The 19,787-nt window shown below is 39.1% G+C and overlaps 1 protein-coding gene across 5 annotated transcripts in view; it reads left to right on the forward strand.

Annotated features, from left to right (window-relative positions):
- ERICH2 (glutamate rich 2) overlaps positions 1-12,722 on the forward strand; it is a 38,431-nt gene extending 25,709 nt beyond the window's left edge. For all 5 annotated transcript variants that reach the window (XM_041773369.1, XM_041773370.1, XM_041773371.1 and 2 more), the window contains 3 exons: positions 5,266-5,323; positions 11,776-11,847; positions 12,524-12,722. In XM_041773369.1, coding sequence (XP_041629303.1) covers positions 5,266-5,323; positions 11,776-11,847; positions 12,524-12,645 — 252 coding nt within the window. In that variant the 3' untranslated portion in view covers positions 12,646-12,722. The remainder of the gene's footprint in view (positions 1-5,265; positions 5,324-11,775; positions 11,848-12,523) is intronic.
- Positions 12,723-19,787: the final 7,065 nt, after the last annotated feature.

The raw sequence follows: 19,787 nt of genomic DNA on the forward strand, positions 1-19,787 counted from the left end.
TTAGGTCTGAAATGAGTCTCTTGTAAGCAGCATATAGATGAGTTTTTTTTTATTCACTCTGTCACTCTATGTCTTGATTGGAGTGTCTAGTCCATTTATATTCATAGTAATTATCGTTAGATATGTATTTTTTGCCATTTTGTTACTTATAGTTGTTTTTATGGTTCTTTTTTCTTGATACTTCTCTTGCTCTCTTTGTTGGTTTTCTTTAGTGATACACTTGGGTTCCTTTTTCTTTATTCTTTGCATATCTATTAGTGATTCTTGATTTGTGGTAACCATTGGGTTTATTTTTTTAATTTTTAAAAAAATTTTTTAATTTTTTAAATTTTTTTAAAATTTAAATTCAATTTGCCAACATATGGTATAACGCCCAGTGCTTATCCCATCGAGTCACTCCTTAGTGCCTGTCACCCAGTTACCCCCTACCCCCACCCAACTCCCCTTCCACAACCCTTTGTTTATATATAATATCTTTTATGTATAGCAGTCTATATTAAGTTGATGATCACTTAAGTTTGAACCCATTAATTACTTCTCTCCTCATCATGCTTTAGGTATCTGGTGTCATATCTTATGTCCTTTCATTTTGTGAATCCCTTGAATGATTTTTTACAGAAGTACTTAGTTTTACTGTTTCTCTGTCTCCTACTTTTTATACTTTCACTATGGTCTGTCTTTTCCACTCAAAAAGTTTTGATATTTCTTGTAGGGCTGATTTAGTGTTCATGAAATCCTTTAGTTTTTGTTTGAGAAATTCTTTATCTGTCATTCTATTCTAAATGATAGCCTTACTGGATAAAGTATTTTTGGCTGCAAGTTTCAGCTGACAAATCTACTGCTAGCCTCATGGGGTTTCCCTTATATGTAACTGTTTTTTCTCTTGCTGCTTAAAAAATTTTTTTGTCATACTTTTTGCCATTTTGATTACTGTGTCTTGGTGTGGATCACCTTTGGTTGATTTTGTTGTGGGATCTCTGTGCCTCTTGGGTCTAGATATCTGTTTTCATCCCCATATTAGGGACGTTTTCAGCTGTTATTTTTTTTCAAATAAATTTTCTGCCTCCTTTTCTCTCTGTTCTTCTTCTGGGATCCCTATAATTCGAATGTTGTTATACATGATGGAGTCACTGATTTCCATGTCTATTCTAATTTTATATAATTCTTTTTTCTCTCATTTGTTCAGTCTGATTATTTTCCATTACTTTGACTTTTGGTTCATTAATTTGTTCCTCTGCTTAGTCCAGCCTGCTATTTATTCCATCAAGTATATTTTTAATTTCATTTATTGTGTTATTTCTGATCGTTTCTTTTTCCTGTGTTAAGGATCTCACTGATATCTTCTACTCTTTTCTCAAGTCCAGTGAATATCTTTATGATCATAACTTTAAATTCTCTATCAGACATATTACTTATATCTGTTTTGCGTAGGTCTCTTGTGATTTTGTCCTGTTCTTTCATTTGTGACATATTCCTCTGTCTCCTCATTTTGCCTGACTCTCTGTGTCTGTTTTTTTGTGTTAAGAAAGTTAGCTACAGGGCAGCCCGGGTGGCTCAGTGGTACACCGCCTTTGGCCCAGGGCATGATCCTGGAGACCCAGGATCGAGTCCCACATCGGGCTCCCTGCATGGAGCCTACTCCTCCCTCTGCCTGTGTCTCTGGCTCTCTCTCTCTCTCTCTCTCTCTCTGTGTCTGTGTGTGTGTGTGTCTCTCATGAATAAATAAAAAAAAAAACTTAAAAAAAAAAAAAAAGAAAAGAAAGTTAGCTACAGTCTCTTGCTCTTAAAAGTAGTGGGCAGGATGTGCACTTTTAACTAGGTGGCACTGGTCCTCCACAGGGGATGCATAGCCACCACAGATATAGAGCTGGTTGACTGCTTGGCAAAGCGCATATGGGCAGGAGGTGCTCTTTTAACAAGGTGCACATGTCCTCCATGAAAGGTCAGGAGAGGCAGTGTTGGCAAAGTTTGTGGGGGTTTTCTGGGGGAGCTGATGTGCAACACCAGAACCAAGTCAGGCCTGGCTGGAGGGGTGGGGTGCAGTGTAAACAAGTTAGATAGTGAATGCCAATGCTGTGCTGGTTCCCATGTGTGGGTTGTGTGTTTATGATGAGGGGCAAGGGAGGGAAATGGAGTCTTTCAGCAGATTTGTTCCTGGAGAAGTTCCTCAGCAAACTCTGAGCTCTGTAACTAGCTCTTGCTCCCATAGGCTCCAGGCCCTTTCAAGCTGTTTCAAAGCTGTATCTCTGCAGGCTGTTTGCTGTGCTGTCTCTTTAAATGGTTGGGCCTCAACTTCCTATTGCCCTTTGGGCTCTTCCAGAGCCAAGCCTGCTGATTTTTAAAGTTCTAGGCTTTAAGTCCCTATGGTGGTAAGCACTCACAGAATTCACCTCCTCTGATTTTCAAAGCCAGATGTTATGGGGATTCCTCTTCCCCTTGGAGGCTCCCCCATGTGATAGTCTGTGTCTCATACCTCTTCATGCCCATGGCTCCCTCCCCCAATGTTCAGTTCCGTTGACTTTAAGTTCCCAAAGAGTCCTCACCCTTTCTATCCTCTTCAATGTGGCCTCTTCTCTACATCCAGTTGTGGAGTTTGCTTGGCCTCTCTTTGGTTCATCATCTGTGTTGTTTGCAGGGATGAGTGTTATCTAATTGTATCTATGGGATGAAGTGAGCTTAGGGTCCTCCTACTCTGCCATCTTCCCGGAAGTCCTACCTCCTTATTTTGAATGTCACAAGTAATTTAAAACCAGTTTTAGGGATCCCTGGGTGGCGCAGCGGTTTGGTGCCTGCCTTTGGCCCAGGGCACGATCCTGGAGAACCGGGATCGAGTCCCACATCGGGCTCCCGGTGAATGGAGCCTGCTTCTCCCTCTGCCTATGTCTCTGCCTCTCTCTCTCTCTCTCTGTGACTATCATAAATAAATAAAAATTAAAAAAATTAAAAAAAAAAATAAAACCAGTTTTAAAAAACGTTTTCTCACTAAACTTTAGCTTGACTTTGAACTTTTAGGCAATTCTCATCAAAGTCTTTAGCCAAATTTCACTGTATTTTGAACTATTAAAAGGAAATCCTTTAACAGTATATTTGTGTTAACACAACAAAAAAATATAGGTCAATACAAAGGACACTTTGAAATTGATTCCATGTTCTTGTCATTTTCTGAGGCTAGTATTAATAGCATAATGCTTCATTAGAGTAGATCTTAGTTGATATTGAGAAATTCTTGTTAATTTTGTTAGATGTAATAACCATAGTGTCATTGGGTTTTTAAAGTGAAAGATTATATCTGTAAAAGGCTTTAAAATAATCTAGGCAGGCAAAATAATAATAATAAGTAACAAATAAAATAATTTAATTTTTGGAGGTGAGAATTGGGGACATGTACTTCTTTTACTATTTTTTCTACTTCTGTGGATATTTAAATTTCCCATAAATATATTAAAAACATAAATAGTAACTGTATATTATATTGATCACATTCTCTATGATCAATTAAACTACACATTGAAAATAAAAATGACTACAATAATAAAACTACTTTTAAAAAAAAGATTTTATTTACTTATTTGAGAGAGAGCACATGAGAGGGGAGAAGGTCAGAGGGAGAAGCAGACTCCCTGCTGAGCAGGGAGCCCCATGCAGGGCTCGATTCCAGGGCTCCAGGATCTTGACTTGAGCCAAAGGCAGATGCCCAGCCAACTGAGCCACCCAGGGACCCCACAAATTAAAACTACTTAAAACTAAAAGATATTCTTCTAGATGACACTTGAATTAAAAATCAAAATCAAAACTAAACTCACAAACTATTTAGAAAATAATAACAACATTAAATTTTAAAACTTGTGAAAAGAGCACAAAGTTTCAAATGCTTTGATGATGACGATGATGATTAAAGGAGGAATGACAACAAATGAACTAAATATTAATGACAGAGTTTAGAAAAAGAACAAAATAAAGTAAATAAGAAAAAGAATTATATAAAATTCAAAGTAAAAACCAAATTAATGTATCTATTTAAGAGCAGGATATTTGAAAAAAGAATAACATAGATAAACCACAAGATACCATAATTAAAATGGAAGGAAACTACAAATAGGAGTAGACAGATCTTAACCTTAGACAAATATAGATTTTAAGAATATAAGAGAATTCTGGGACACCTGGGTGGCTGAGTGGTTGAGCATCTATCTGCCTTTGGCCCGGGTTGTGATCCCGGAGTCCTGGGATTGAGTTTGGCATTGGGGTTCTCATAGGGAGCCTGCTTCTCCCTCTGCCTATGTCTCTGCTTCTATGTGTGTGTCTCATGAATTAAAAAATAAAATCTTAAAAAAAAATGGTGCCTGGGTATGTTTCACATGTCTGGAAATGTGTGGGAGGTATCTCTTCTAATACTCCATGCCCCTGTCTTTTGCCAAGTAAGCCTAGTATACCTGACTGTTTTCAGAATATATCTCACACAAACAAGAACAATCATCTAAGTATAGGGTTATTTTTTAATGGAAGCAGTCTAAATAAGTTAGAATAGGGGATTAGTTTAGTAAATTGTAGCCTAAGTAAAAAAATTTAAGACTAGTTTTATGGGGAGAAAATTATCATATGTGGTTTATTTTTAAAAGGTTACTGAATAACCCTAGTTTTTATACATATGTGTTCATTTATGGAAAAATACTAAAATGATATATATGAAGATGCTAAAAAAATCTCTGGATGGTAGAAATATAAATGCTTTTTAACTGAGGACAAAATGTGTTTATTTAACTTTTAAATTTCCTACATACAAAAAATATGTATTACTTTGTAACAATAAAAATATTAAAATAGTAAAACAGAAACTAGATGGTATAAGAGCTAGAAAATATTAAATATACATAATTGTAAATCTTTTTTTAATATTGTCACGTAATCATAGATGAAGTTTACAAATAAACGTTATATCTGAACCAAAGGGATATTAAAGCAATTAATGTCTTTACTGTCTCTGCCAGTTGAATCAACTTATGTATTCTCAAATTGTTAAGTAGTACATATATTGTATGGCTTCAGCAATATGGAGGTATCGTACTTGTTCTGTGTTGTCTTGCCATGGGAAATCCTTACATATTCTTAATTAATTGATTGATTACAGACTCACTCCTGGAAAAATGTGTAAATGTTAAAAGCCAAATGGTTAATCATTAATGGAATATTTTTTAGGGAGTTTAAAATTAACATTTAAATTCTCTCTGAAAATACTTATCTGAAGAATTTCTTAATGTTTTCCAGTTCCTACGAGCAGAAATGGGTCAAGACTACCATTTGGCAAAAAAATTATGTCAGATGAGTAAGTACAAAATACTTGTCTGTTTTCTAATTTTTTGTTTCTAAATGCATTCCATAATAAGTGAGATGGTCTGATTATTATGGCCTCATGAATTCCCTGATAGTGTCTCAGTTATTCCTTATTAATAAATTGATTGGTATAAGGACTAACTTAAACTTCTAAAATAGGGCAGCCTGAGTGGCTCAGTGGTTTAGCACCGCCTTCAGCCCAGGATGTGATCCTGGAGACCCAGGATCAACTCCCACATCAGGTTCTCTGCATGGAGCCTGCTTCTCCCTCTTCCTGTGTCTCTGCCTCTTTCTCTCTGTGTCTCTCATGAATAAATAAATAAAATCTTTTAAATAAACAAACTTCTAAAAATAACTTTGAATGGGACAAACAAAAACTAATCATCACTGAAAAATAAGTTAAGATCTTTACCTTCATGATAAAGGGTTAGTAACTGTGCCTTTAGTTTCAAAGAAGTGTCAGGTAGTGCAGCAAACCTTACTTAAACATGCATTTAGTTCACAAATATTTGAGTCTACATGTGCCAGGCACTGTTTTAGACATTGGAATACAGCCATCAATAAGACAGATAATCCCATGTTTGTATCTAGCATCCAACAGGTAACACATTCATATATAATTAGCATGTTGTAAACGATAGGTGCTATCGGGAAAAAATAGAGAAGAAGGAATAGAAAATACTAGAAAGAAGAGGCAAAGCAGTTTTGAATAGGATGGTCCAGGAAGGCAGGACTCATAGCAAATGTGCCAAGACGTGAGTGTGCCTGATGAGGAACAGCAAGGAGGAAGGAGGAACAGCAAGGAGGACAGTGTAACCAGAATAGAATATGAAAAGGGAGGTGTGACAGGAGATGAGGTCAGAGAAATTATGGTTTGGGGGTTCTCTAGATTGCATAGTACCTTTTCACAATTTGAGGATTTGGCTTTTTCTCTGAGCAAGGTGGGAAATCATTGGATACTTTTAAGTAGAGAAATGAAATCCATTGTTATTTTTCTTTCTTTGGTTTTTAGTGGTTTAGCTGATGTATACTCAGCTCCTGTTTTTCTACTTTTTTTTTTATTTCTATACTTCATTTTGGAATTTTTCTATTGACCTACCTGTTTTTGAGTTATCCTATCTTCCTCTCTGAAATGCTGTTTAAACTATTCAGTGAGTTCTTTTTTTTTTTTTTTAAGATTTTATTTATGAGTGACATACAGAAAGAGAGGCAGAGACACAGGCAGAGAAAGAGGCAGGCTCCATGCAGAGAGCCCGATGTGGGACTCGATCCCGGGACTCCAGGATCACACGCTGGGCCGAAAGCAGGCACCCAACTGCTGAGCCACCCAAGTGTCCCTATCCAGTGAGTTCTTAATTTCAAAGGTTTTACTTTCTAATTTTCAAAAGTCCACTTAATGATTTTGAAAGATTCCAGCTCGACTGTCTTTTGAAATCCAGTCTTTTCAACTATTATTCTAGAATACATTAGTCATAATTGTTTTGAAAGAGAAAACGGCAACTCTACAATTAAACTTTATTGACAATGGGATTCAAAATATTAACTAGTGTTAGACCCAAGTCTTACAGTAAAAGTCCTGGAGTGAAAATGTAGTATAGGGATTGTGAGGATTTTCTCTCGCTTACCTCACACAGACTCTCAACACAGATACAGTACTTCTTAAGTCATTAGCTAGTTTTTAAAATGAGTTTCTTGAATGCTTTAACACTACTTATTTTATATCCAAAATAATTTGCCTTGCATAATCCTTTCAAGCACTTTGGTCTTTAGAGCCACCAAATAAAATATTTTGGGTGGTACACAAACAGAATTTCTGAGCAAAGGGAACCTTTCAAGAGAATCATGTGTAGTCATCTATTTTTTATAAATATAATGAAGCAAAGCAGAGAGAGAATAAGCAGCTTGCTCAGCCCTATTCAGGGAGCTCGTGGCACAGCCAGAACTGGAACTCAAGCTGCCGCTTCCTGCAGCACCTTTTTTCTCTGAGGACTGGTGTAGAAGTGAATAATCTGTAGCTTTCACCCTCAGTTCTCTGAGTTTCTTGTGGAGCCTAGTTATGGGAAAATTTATATATTGTATTTCCATATCAATCATTTTAGAAAGCATCTGGCTGAAGCTCACACAATATATACACTGATATCACCACATCTATCAGACAGTTTGGGCTGTTAGCCCTGCATATGCTTCATAGACAGTAGGTGCTTAATAAAATGCTTATTGACCTGACTCAAACCAGTGAACACGCATTAAGTGCCAGGTCAGTAAGGAAGAAAAAGTTCAAGCTGCTCTATCCTAATGGAGTGATGTCCCTGTAAAATGCCTCTCTTCCTCTCTCCCTTTCTTCCAACAACTACATATTAAGCACCAGCTCTGTACCAGACATTATCCTGGGAGCTGGAGAGACAGCAGGAATCATAGCACACATGCTCTAAACCATTTGGAGGTTGACATTAACCATGGTTTGGTTTGGTTTTCACCCCTACTGACTCTTCTAGAAATATTAGTCACTCTTTTCTGTCTATGTCAAATAGCACCTCAAACTAAGGATTAGGCTATAGGAAAAGGAGCTGTAGAGGACCCTAAGACAAGCACCATGATCCAGGGAGCCAGCTGGGGAAGAAGGCTGCTCCCAAGAGGAAGGGAGGTGACTGGAAACTTGGTTGGAGAGGTTGGAGAATGAGTTGGGGCTGGGTGCATGCCAAATAGGATTAGATTAGATTCCAGCCAATGGTATGAAATTAGGAAGACCCAGGATTTGCAATGTTAAACGGGTTCGATAAAGAACAGAGTTGGAGATGCTCTGTCTCAGGGAGAAGTGCAGTACTAGTTTGATGCTCATAGGAAGCACTTGGCTGAAAATGGCCTAGAATCCCTCTCTATATTCAGAAAATAGACAAAATGAATTTCTTTCATCTAGGATGGACCCCAAAATATTTTATATGCAAGTGCTTACATTGTATTGTTTGTCTTTTTTACTATCTCTTGTAGCATCTTCTACAGAACACTTACCTTTTCTGTCTATATTTGTATATTTATGTATGCAAACAGTTATTTGCATATTTATGTATTTATATATGCATATATCAAACACCTGGTAATGGAGCATTCTTGAATACCTTGTTTCATTCTTAATTCAATGAGGCATATACTACAAACCCCACTTTACAGATGAGGAAACGGAGTCTTAGCAAGGAATACTGATTCACCAAAGTCACACAGCCACTAGTAGGAAAAGTTAGGATTAGATCCTAGGTCTGACTTGAATGCCTCTGTTATCCTACTATACTTTAAGTTCCTCATTTGATCAATAAACTCATATCTCTGGTCAAGGAGGCAGGGACTTAGGGGATTTTTAATGGGTCAGTCAGCCTTGAAATGGCTCCTATGGTCAACTAATATATTTATTTTCTTTGTATCTAAGGCAATTAATTTATATAAAATAATACATCCTTGTCCTTTCTGAAATGCTTTATGAATTCATTTTCCAAATAAAGCCACTAGTTGCTAGTATGTTTCCTTGCCGTCTGATCACAGTATACTCATTTATATCTCCATTGAGCTTCAGGGCTTCCCACCTGGTGCTCCAGGTGCCTGTGGTTTCTTTTCTTTGTCCTGACTTTGAAAAGAAATTGGTATTGGGTTCCCCCAAGAAATTTTATTCATCAGTGAAGGCTTGAATTTATGTGTCTTTCACACACAGTTTTTCTATGTGCCTAAGATTTCCTCAGCCATTTTCCTGCCATGTCATGCAGAACTGCTATCTCAGCTATATGCCCTTACTTGCCAGGCATTGGAGGCATCCTGGAAAAATGGTTTTTAAATGAGACTGAAAGTCAAGAGTCCCAAGTACTTTTCTTAGTTCATCTCATGATTGACTGTGAGATTTCGTGTTAGTCAGTCTTTCTGTTTATTGGTCCCCTTTACCTGTAAGAAAGGAACCTGCAGCTCAGTCTTCTTAGGGCACAACAGTGCTGCTCACAGGCAGCCCAAGATGTTACACAGAAAAATAGTTAGGCCTGAGAGACCTACTTCATCAATTATAATTGTAAGTGTTTAAAAATAATGGCCTGTGGGACGCCTGGGTGTCTCAGTGTTTGAACATCTGCCGTCAGCTCAGGGCGTGATCCTGGAGTCCCGGGATCAAGTCCCACATCAGGCTCCCTGAATGGAGCCTGCTTCTCCCTCTGCCTGTGTCTCTGCCTCTCTCTGTGTCTCTCATGGATAAATAAATAAAATCTTTTTTAAAAAAGTGACCTGAGAACCTAAATGTTTCTCATCAGTTTGTATAACACAAATACAGATACATGTATCTTCAGAAAGGATAGTTACAATACAGTTTTCTTTCTTTCTTTTGAGTAAAATAAATCACTTTTTACTATTAGAGTATAATTTTATCTAGGCATAAACTGCTTCCTACTATTCACTTATTCCATTTTTTAATGTTTTGAGGGCTCTGGTTCTGTGTCAGGCACTCTTCTAGGCAGGCAGCAGTGAACAAGACCAATGTTCTCTCTACCCTAGAATAGGCTCCAGTCTGAGGGATTCAGAGCCCTATAAGCAGCAGAATCCCCCAGCTCCTGCCCCAGCTCTTTAGTCAGAAGGAAACATCCACTGAATGTTTAGGAAGGAGCTGAGCTTTTCTCAAGGTCCAAAGCCATTTCTGGAAAACTAATGATAATCAGCCGTTATTTGGCACTTACCGTGCACCAAGGACTGGACTAAGTGCTTTATCTACATTATCTCATTGATTCATCAGAACAGCTTAATGTGGCCCAATAGTGTTATTACAGATAGGGAAACTGAGGTAATATATTAAATATTTTCCCCAGAGAGACCCAACTAGGCAGTGGCAGAACCAGGACTCAAATCTGACAGTCTTTCTTCGGAGTCCACACTGGATTTGCTCATGGGCTCAAGTCAGAAACAACTCCCAGGACCCTAACTGAATGTACTAGAGGTTTTCTTATCCTTTTACAAACCCTACTTAGCCTGTGAATGAGTAAGGAGAATTTTTGATTCATCGCTTAGAATGCATATTTCTGGGCTAAGTTTGAAAGTAGATATCTTTCCCTCACTTTGAAAATTAACATTTGTCAATGGTTTTTGTTAAACTATTAAGAGTAGCTGATTCCATACCCCAGTCCCATGGAATAACCCTAAGTCCAACATGAAATTTTCTAAACTGTGTTCAAGATTTCTTATTAAGTGTTCCATCAAAAAGGATTCTGTGGGAATAATAAGTTGGGGAAACCACATTCTCTATTCTATAAAATTCATAATAGTTATAAGCATATTAATGGTTCTGTAAAATCCTGCAGTTGCTCCTAGTGTATACCGTACCTGACTAACCTCACTTGACCTAGTTTCCCAAATACGAATTAACATCTTAAGAACCTAGTATCTCAAGGGGCAAGTTGGAGAAACTGCTCTAGAAAGAGGCTCGGAGAAAGATTTAGACTGCTAATGATAAGCATATTTTAGTCCAACTTAAAATGAATTAAAAGATCCTTTTATTAGAAACTTTAAAAGGGGGAAAAAAAAAAGAAACCTTAGAAGGTATCTAAATACCTACCTGTAGGATCCTTAAAAGCAGCTTCTGAGCAGGTGCACAGTCATGCTAACCCAGATGGATGGTAAATTGTTTCGTAGGTAAATTAGGAAAGAGAGACACTAGTTTGCTGTGTCAGGATGAAAGCCACGTGGGAGGATGTCCTAAGAGCACTGGAGCCAAATTGAACCATCCACAATTATTTGTCTTACTCTTAGCCAAGTGAATGGCACACTTGATGTTTCAGTGCCCCCTGGGGGCCATCAAGATATTACATGGGAGTCACAACACTAAATGGATAAAACAGAATTATGAATACTCCTCAAGGCACACAGTCTTCTCATTAGTGAAGCCTCCACATTTTGCAGGATATGTCCCTTGTTTGGGGAATGGTTACAGTCAAGAAATACTTGGCTACAAGATCTGTGAGGAAAGCTTCATAGTGATAGAGATGGCATTCTTTAGACAGGTGGTAGAAACTAATGAGCGTTATTTCTCTTACAACACACCACAATAACTAGAGCATTTTCTCTGTTTGCACTTAGGTATTCCTATGGTATAATTGTTGGTATTTATGGCTTTGTGCACATTCACTGATTCTGATTGACAGCTCCAATCTCATTCTGAGGAGCCTGTTTGCCGAAACACTTTGAAGACTAATAACAAACATTCTGGGGGCACCTATGTGGCTCAGTGGTTGAGCGTCTGCCTTTGGCTCAGGGTGTAATCGTGGGCCCTGGGATCAAGTCCCACATCCTGCTTCTCCCTCTGTCTGTGTCTCTGCCTCTCTCTCTGTGTGTCTCTCATGAATGAATGAATGAATGGATGAATGAATGAATTAATTAATTAATAAAATCTTTAAAAAAAATAACAAACATTCTGTTGTCTATTTTCAGTCCTAATCTATGAACCAGAAAATCCTGAGGCCAAGGAGTTTTTCTCACTTATTGAAGAAATGTTGCTGATGGGTAAATTTAAAAATGGAAATTTCTTCTTTCTTGTAGAACTATGAGCAGTCACTATTTCAAAACCTATTATCCAAGGAGACTAGTGAAGTACACTCTCAGGAAGTGGTTAAGAAAAGGCTCACTGGAAAAAAAAAAAAAAGAAAGAAAGAAAGAAAAGACTAACTGGTTGTCTTTGGATGGTTTCATGAAGCCAGATTGTCTTTTGTGGGTGGGTGGTTAAGGTGTCTCCCTTTTCTCTGTGGGGTGGAACTGCCCGTAAAGCAGGCTCACTGGACACCAGGCATCAGCAATGACAGTCTTCACAGGGAACAAAATGTGCTAATTGCCACACGTTAGACTAGCTAGCCCACAATTCCAAGGAAAACCAGTACCTTCTAAATTACCATACATCTTATTTACTTCTATTTCATTAAGAATTATGGTAACAGTAGTAAAATAAATACTTGCATAGATCTGTGTTTTGAATTTACTCTAAATCCATAAACATCTTTGTACCAGTAAGAATATACCCTTTGTACTACTACTTTTGGGCCTGCTTACAAGTTAGCAAAGTTTGACTCAGTCCTCATGTTCCAAAGTAGATATTTCTTAGTGGAGAGAGAAGCAAGGAGAATTATTTTTCAAAGAGTACAAATATCAAGAACATTTTAAGCAATTCTCTTCCTTTCTGTGGCAGAGAAATCTCAAAATCTTGAGGAAGATGATGAAGATAGTGAAGAAGACAGTAGCGGTGAGAGTGAAGGAGAAAGCAGTGAGGAGTTAAGTGAAGAAAGTTCTGATGAATGTGAAGACGAGTGATGAAAGTTGCTGCTGTGGTTCAATCTTCATGTATTTTCATTATTGTATACCATGGAAATATAAAGGACAAAGCTGAATTTTAGTCTGATTGTTTTTTTATTTGTTAGAGTTCTTATAGTTTACCCATATTGGTTTGAGCTCCTTCTTAATATTTAGGTCTTACCTTTATATGAATTACTGACAGGAAATTAATAATACAAAATTACATACATAGCATTAACTGTGTGCCAGGTACTGTTCTGTACACATCATTTAATCCAACAAACCCATGAGGTTTGGCCTAAAACAACACAAATAAATTATCTTACAGTTCCAGAGATCAGAAATCCAAAATGAGACTCATTCAGCCAAAATCAGGATGTCAGCAAGGCAGCACTCTTTCTGGAGGCTCTAAGAGAAAATCTCTTTCCTTGCTTTTTCCAGCTTCTAGAGCTTTATACATAGTCCTTGGCTCATGGCCCCTTCCTGCATTTACAAAATCTGTGACATCTGGCTGAGACCTTCTCACATTGCCATCTCTCTCTCTTTCTCTCTCTCTCTCTCCCTCCCCCTCCCTCCTTCCCTCCCTCCCTCCCTCCCTCCCTGTGTTGTAATTTTTGTTAAATTCACATTTGTTAAGTAGAGCCCTGGTGTATGTCAGATGGTAAGTGATTCTTTCCCAAAAACCACAAGGGAGAGTGAACTAGAGAAGTTCACTCTGGGGGAGTGGTCCTGGGGAAGGCACATGGCATACATCAGAGGGGCCACATAGGAAGGTCAAGGTGCAGACAGATAGTGGACAGAAGGACCTGGGGCATGCCTTTATTAGGGCCATGCTTTTGGGGTTCCCAGGCAGACTAGATTAGCCAATTCAAACCAAGAAGATCAGGGTTTTGGTAAGCTTAGTGAGGAGTCTTATCTAAGGGGTGCACAGGGGAAGCAGTTGGAAGGTAGGAGAGATTGTTTATCATGAGGGGCATTGGGGAAGTTACATCAGGAGTCTACACTTGTGATTCTGCAGGCTATTTAGTGCATAGATTATCACCTCATGCACTTGAGAGACAGGCTAGTGTGCTTAACCACACAAAATGGATGCCAAGGCAGCAATTATATGGAGTAGTTTAGTGAAACTCTCAACACCCTGCCTCCTTCCACTTTGAAAGATCTATTTGGGGGGCACCTGGGTGGCTCAGTCAGTTAAGTGTCTGCCTTCAGCTCAGGTCATGGTTTTAGGGTCCTGGGATTGAGCCCCATGTCTGGCTCCACATTCAGTTGGGTGTGTGCTTATACTTCTCTGCCCCTTCCCTTCTCCCATGCTCGCTCTCTCAAATAAAATCTAAAAAAAAAAAAAAAAGTGTTTATTTGAGAGAGGGAGCGTGGATGCATGTGAGCCAGAGAGAAGGGAAGAAAAACAGACTCCCTGCTGAGGGGGAGCCAGACTAGGGGCTCACTCGGGGCTTGATCTCATGACTCTGAGATCATCACCCTGAGATAATCACTTGAGCCAAAATCAAGAGCCAGGTGCTCAACCGATTGAGCTACCCAAGCATCCCATCTTCCATTTTTAAAGACATTTATAATTAAATTGAGCACATCTGGATATTGCAGGATAATCTATAATCTTTCCTATGTTCGAGTCTGCTGATTAGCAACTTTAATTCAATCTGTAATCTTAATTGCCTTTTGCCATGTAACCTCACAAACGTATAGGTTCTGGGGATTAGGACATACACATCTTTTTTTTTAAATTTTTTTTTATTATTATTTATGATAGTCACACATAGAGAGAGGCAGAGACACAGGCAGAGGGAGAAGCAGGCTCCACGCACCGGGAGCCCGACGTGGGATTCGATCCCGGGTCTCCAGGATCGCGCCCTGGGCCAAAGGCAGGTACTAAACCGCTGCGCCACCCAGGGATCCCGGACATACACATCTTTGAGAGTGGGGTGACATTATTCTGCCTACCATAGGAAGTACTGAGTACGTATTTATTTTTTGGAATTCATGGTATGGAGCTTGGAAGAAACACTTTGATGGAAATAGATGCCTTAATTAGGAGTCATCAGTTTAGACTCAATTAGATAACACATAACAGGTATCTTTGATTAGAGATAGTAGTCAAAGATAAGGAAGTGATGGCACATAGAGTGTAGTCTGAGTAGAAGAGGACTGAAACTAAAATTAAATGATAACATTTTAAGCAGTAGTCCAAGAGAGAGAAGTGCACAATGGAGACAAAAGAGCAGCCAGCAGGAAAATCAAGGAAGTGAATATAGTGGATACGATCGGTTACCCACTCAGCATCTATCCCTCCCTGCCTCTTTGCTAAGAAAGCCCTGATTCTGTTAGGATGTTCACTCCCCTACACACATAGCCATGGGATTCAGGAAAGACCCTAAGCCAATCAGTTCGTGGCATTTCTTTGGTGACTGTTACTGTTCCAAAGGGGGAAATGTGACCTACATTGGCCCAACCGGATCAAAGACTTTATTTCCTGATTGGGAAGAGATTACTCCATCCCTCTGATTAAGAAGCAGGAAGCATGTTGCCCTCCTTACTGCTGGCAGCCATTTTATGATGATGAGGGAATTGAATCTTAGGATGAAGCTGATGCTGTGGATGGTAGAACCTAGATTTCTGGTGATGTTCCGCCATGGAATTAACTGGTCTGGAAGCCAGCCCTTGTTAGCGCTCCTGTTATATGAGATAGCTTTCTTATTTAAACCGATTGGGATTGAGGTATTTTTTAATTGCTGCCAAAAACATCCTAACTGATAATGGGTAGTACCACAGAAATGGCAGGAGAGCTTCTAGGTCCAGAAAGATCTGGCTAAACATTGTAAAGAGGACAAGTTAGATAAGAACTAAAAAGGGTGTTGGAGGGTGCCTGGGTGGCCCAGGCCTTCAGCTCAGGTCATGATTTAGGGGTCCTGGGACCAAGCCCCACTTTGGACTCCCTGCTCTGCTTCTCCCTCTGTCCCTCCACCCCATTCATACATACGCTCTTTCTCTCTCTCTCAAAAATAAAATCTTTTTTTAAAAAGGTGTTGGATTGTAACAGAGGTGTTTGGTGGCATTAGGGAGAGCAGTGTCAGTTGAGTGGGGTGGGGGACAACCATATTTCAATGAGTTTGAGTGTACTCGAAGAAAAGAAAAGCAAGGAGTTTGATTATGAAGGAAAAGATGAATTTTTGGAAGACATAAGGGAAAGGGGATGTGATTTTTTAAATGTTTAAGATGAGGTTTAGTAGGAATGATGATTATCTATACTAATAAGCTATTATGCATTAGATACTGTCTAAGCATTCCATATGTTAATATTTTTACTTTTTATAACACCTGTACAGGGTGGCATTATGTCCCATTTACATTTGAAGTAATTGAGGCCTAGAGAAATTGAAAGCAACTTTCTAAAGATCACATACCTGGGAATTAGCAGATTCAAATTTAGGTCTTTTTGGGGGTGTGTGTGGTGGTTTCATAACTATTTGACCATCTGGTCATTTCTTATCCACACTGACCAACTGTAGGTTTTTGAAAGTGGTGGTACATAAGTATCTAATGTATATAGAGTTTATTTGGCAAACCTTTATTCTGGACAACTGCACGCCGATACAGTGTATTCCTTTATGAGGCATTCCCTATTTTCTTTGGTTCAGACAGACACCAGACTCTTTGTGGAGTCAATGAGCACATGTGAAGTTCCCATCTCCTTCATGGCAAATTTCTAGATCTCTGTGCCCGAGGAGCATACCTCTTGAAGCCTATTCCATGGATGATGCACTTGTGAATGTTGATGGTGTGTTCTCTGGTCACTAGCTCCCTGACAGAGTGGGCCTTCTCACTGCTCTTCTTTGTGAGAGCGCCATTCTGCTGGGCCCAGATTGGAAAGAGAGAGTGCAAGGTATTCCAAATCCAGGTTATTTTAGTCAAATGCTGACCTACCCTTCACCCCTGTGCTTTCCTCCCTAAATGGTCAATAGAGGGAAACAGATTGGAGAAAGGGAGATAATTTGTGAAGTAAAGCCTATCTAGTGCCTCAGAAAATGCATATAACATAACCTTAGTTTGGGGTAGTTGGTTCTGTTTGGATGGCTGCTCCAGCAGTCCAAATGTGGGATCAGAATTGTCTCTCCTTTGTTTTCCAATATTGGTCCTTATAAAGCCTTCAATTATCCTACAGTTCTTTACATATTAAACAAGGTGAAAACTTGCATTTCCATTCATTGAAATGTGATTTCTTTTTACTTTAACTTTACCCTGGTTGATATGTAAGATATATGTAATTTTGGTATTTGCCTAAAATACTGATGTTTGACAACAGTGAATGCTTGAACATAACTCATAATGCCAGAAGTGAAGGAAAGCCTAGATATATTGGAAATGTTTTGGGGTTCTGGGCAAGTGTCCTATATCATGAGGTACTGAGAGTTCACAGAAGGCAAGTAGGATGAGACTGCCAAGGTCAGATTAAGGAGGGAAAGTCTCTCTGATTGGCTTTCCTAATGAACTCCCCAGCTGCTATGGGATATGAGTTATAATGGGGTATGGGGACTGAGCAGAAGTTGGAGAGACTTGAAGTGAAGCACTGGGAGGTGAGATTGGCTTGCACAGCCTTGTTCAAAAGGTACCTTTGGGGATCCCTGGGTGGTGCAGCGGTTTAGTGCATGCCTTTGGCCCAGGGCGATCCTGGAGACCCAGGATCGAATCCCACGTCGGGTTCCCGGTGCATGGAGCCTGCTTATCCCTCTGCCTGTGTCTCTGCCTCTCTCTCTCTCTGTGACTATCATAAATAAATTTAAAAAATAATAATAAATTAAAAAAATTTTTTTTAAAAAGGTACCTTTGAAGCAAGAGACAGCCTATGCAGATATTGTGATTGATTTCCTACATCCATTCCAACCTAGGTGATAACTCTAAGCTAATCATGATATTCCCATCCTCCTTGTTATTGGATTTTTAAGAACAGCTTTATTGAGATATCATTGACATATAAAAATTTTATTTTTATTTTTATATATACTTAAGGTGTACAACTTGATGATTTGATATACATTGTGAAATGATCACCGCAATCAAGCTTATTAACATATCCATCATCTCTACATAATTACCAATGATGTGTATATACTGAGGAGATTGAATTTATGATCTATCATCTTAGCCGAAGAAGGGGAATTGGTGGATCCTGGTGCCGGTTCACAATGTAATGCCGGTTACATTTCTGTGTAAAACAGAAATACAGGCATATCTCATTTTATTGTGCTTTGCTTTATTGCACTTTGCAGATACTGGATTTTTTACAAATTGTAGGTTTGAGGCAATCCTGCATTGAACAAGTCTACTGGTGCCATTTTGGTAATTCTCACAATATTTAAAACTTTTTCATTATTATTATATTTATTATTGTGATCTATGATTCAGTGTCACTATTGTAATTACTTTGGGGTGCCATTCACTATGCCCATATAAGACAGCAAACTTTTTTTTTTAATTCTGTGCTTTTTTTAAATTTTATTTATGATAGTCACACAGAGAGAGAGAGAGAGAGAGAGAGCGAGAGAGAGGCAGAGACACAGGCAGAGGGAGAAGCAGGCTCCATGCACCGGGAGCCCGATGTGGGATTCGATCCCCGGTCTCCAGGATCGCGCCCTGGGCCAAAGGCAGGCGCCAAACCGCTGCGCCACCCAGAGATCCCTAAGATAGCAAACTTAATCGATAAATGTGTATGTTCTGATTGTTCTACTGACCTACCCCCCCCTCCCTTCCTTGTCCTCAGGCTTCCCTATTCCCTGACACACTATAATATTGAAACTAAACCAGTTAATAACCCTACAGTGGCCTCTAAGTGTTAAAGTGAAAAGAAGAGTCACATATCTCTCACTTTAAGCCAAAAGCTAGAAATGATTAAGCTTACTGAGGAAGGCATGGTGAAAGCCAAGCGTCTTGCACCAGCTAGGCCCAGTTGTGAATGCAAAGGAAAAGTTCTTAAAGTTGGAAGTGCAACTCCAGTGAACATACAAATGACAGCAAAGCACAACAGTCTTATTGCTGATACGAAGAAGGTTTTGGTGGTCTGCATAGAAGATCAAACTAGCCACCACATTCCCATAAGCCAAAGCCTAATCCAGATCAAGGCCCTAACTCTGTTCAATTTCCTGAAGGCTGAGAGAGGTGAGGAGGCTGCAAAAGAAAAGTTGGAAGCTAAGAGGTTGGTTCATGAGGTTTTAAGGAAAGAAAACATCTCCACAGCATAAAAATGCAAAATAAAGCAGCATGTACTGATGTAAAAGCTGAAGCAAATTATCCAGAAGATCTGGCTAAGACAATGAATATGGCTACCCTAAACAATAGATTTTCAATGTAGACAAAACAGCCTTCTTTAGGAAGATGCTGCCATCTAAGACTTTCATAGCTAGAGAGAAGTCAATGCCTGGCTTTAAAGAAGAGGCTGACTCACTTGTCAAGGGCTAATCAAGTTGGTGACTTGAAATTGAAGCCAATGCTCATTCTGAAATCCTAACGGAACTTTAGTTGACAAGGATGCCGAGAAAGGGTAACCAACCCTCTTACACTGTTGGTGGGAATGCAAACTGATGTAGCCATTCTGGAAAACAGTATGGAGTTGCCACAGAAAGTTAAAAATAGAACTACCCTACCACCCAGGAATTACACTACTAAGTATTTACCCAAAGGATACAAAAGCAATAATTCAAAGGGATACATGCACACCTATGTTTATAGCTGCATTATCAGCAATAGTCAAATTATAGAAAAAGTCCAGGGGATCCCTGGGTGGCGCAGCGGTTTGGCGCCTGCCTTTGGCCCAGGGCGCGATCCTGGAGACCTGGGATCGAATCCCACGTCGGGCTCCCGGTGCATGGAGCCTGCTTCTCCCTCTGCCTGTGTCTCTGCCTCTCTCTCTATCTCTCTGTGATTATCATAAATAAAAAAAATAAAAATAAATTAAAAAAAAAGAAGCTGCCAAACTTAAAAAAAAAAAAAAAGAAAAGAAAAAGTCCAAATGTCTACTGATGGATGGATAAAGATGTGTATACACGCACACACTCACACACACACACACACACACACACACTAGAATATTACTCGGCCGCCAAAAAGAATGAAAATTTGCCATTTGCAATGGTGTGGGTGGAGCTACA

Source organism: Vulpes lagopus, chromosome 11 (assembly GCF_018345385.1).
Source record: "Vulpes lagopus strain Blue_001 chromosome 11, ASM1834538v1, whole genome shotgun sequence".
Taxonomy (NCBI): Eukaryota; Metazoa; Chordata; class Mammalia; order Carnivora; family Canidae; genus Vulpes; species Vulpes lagopus.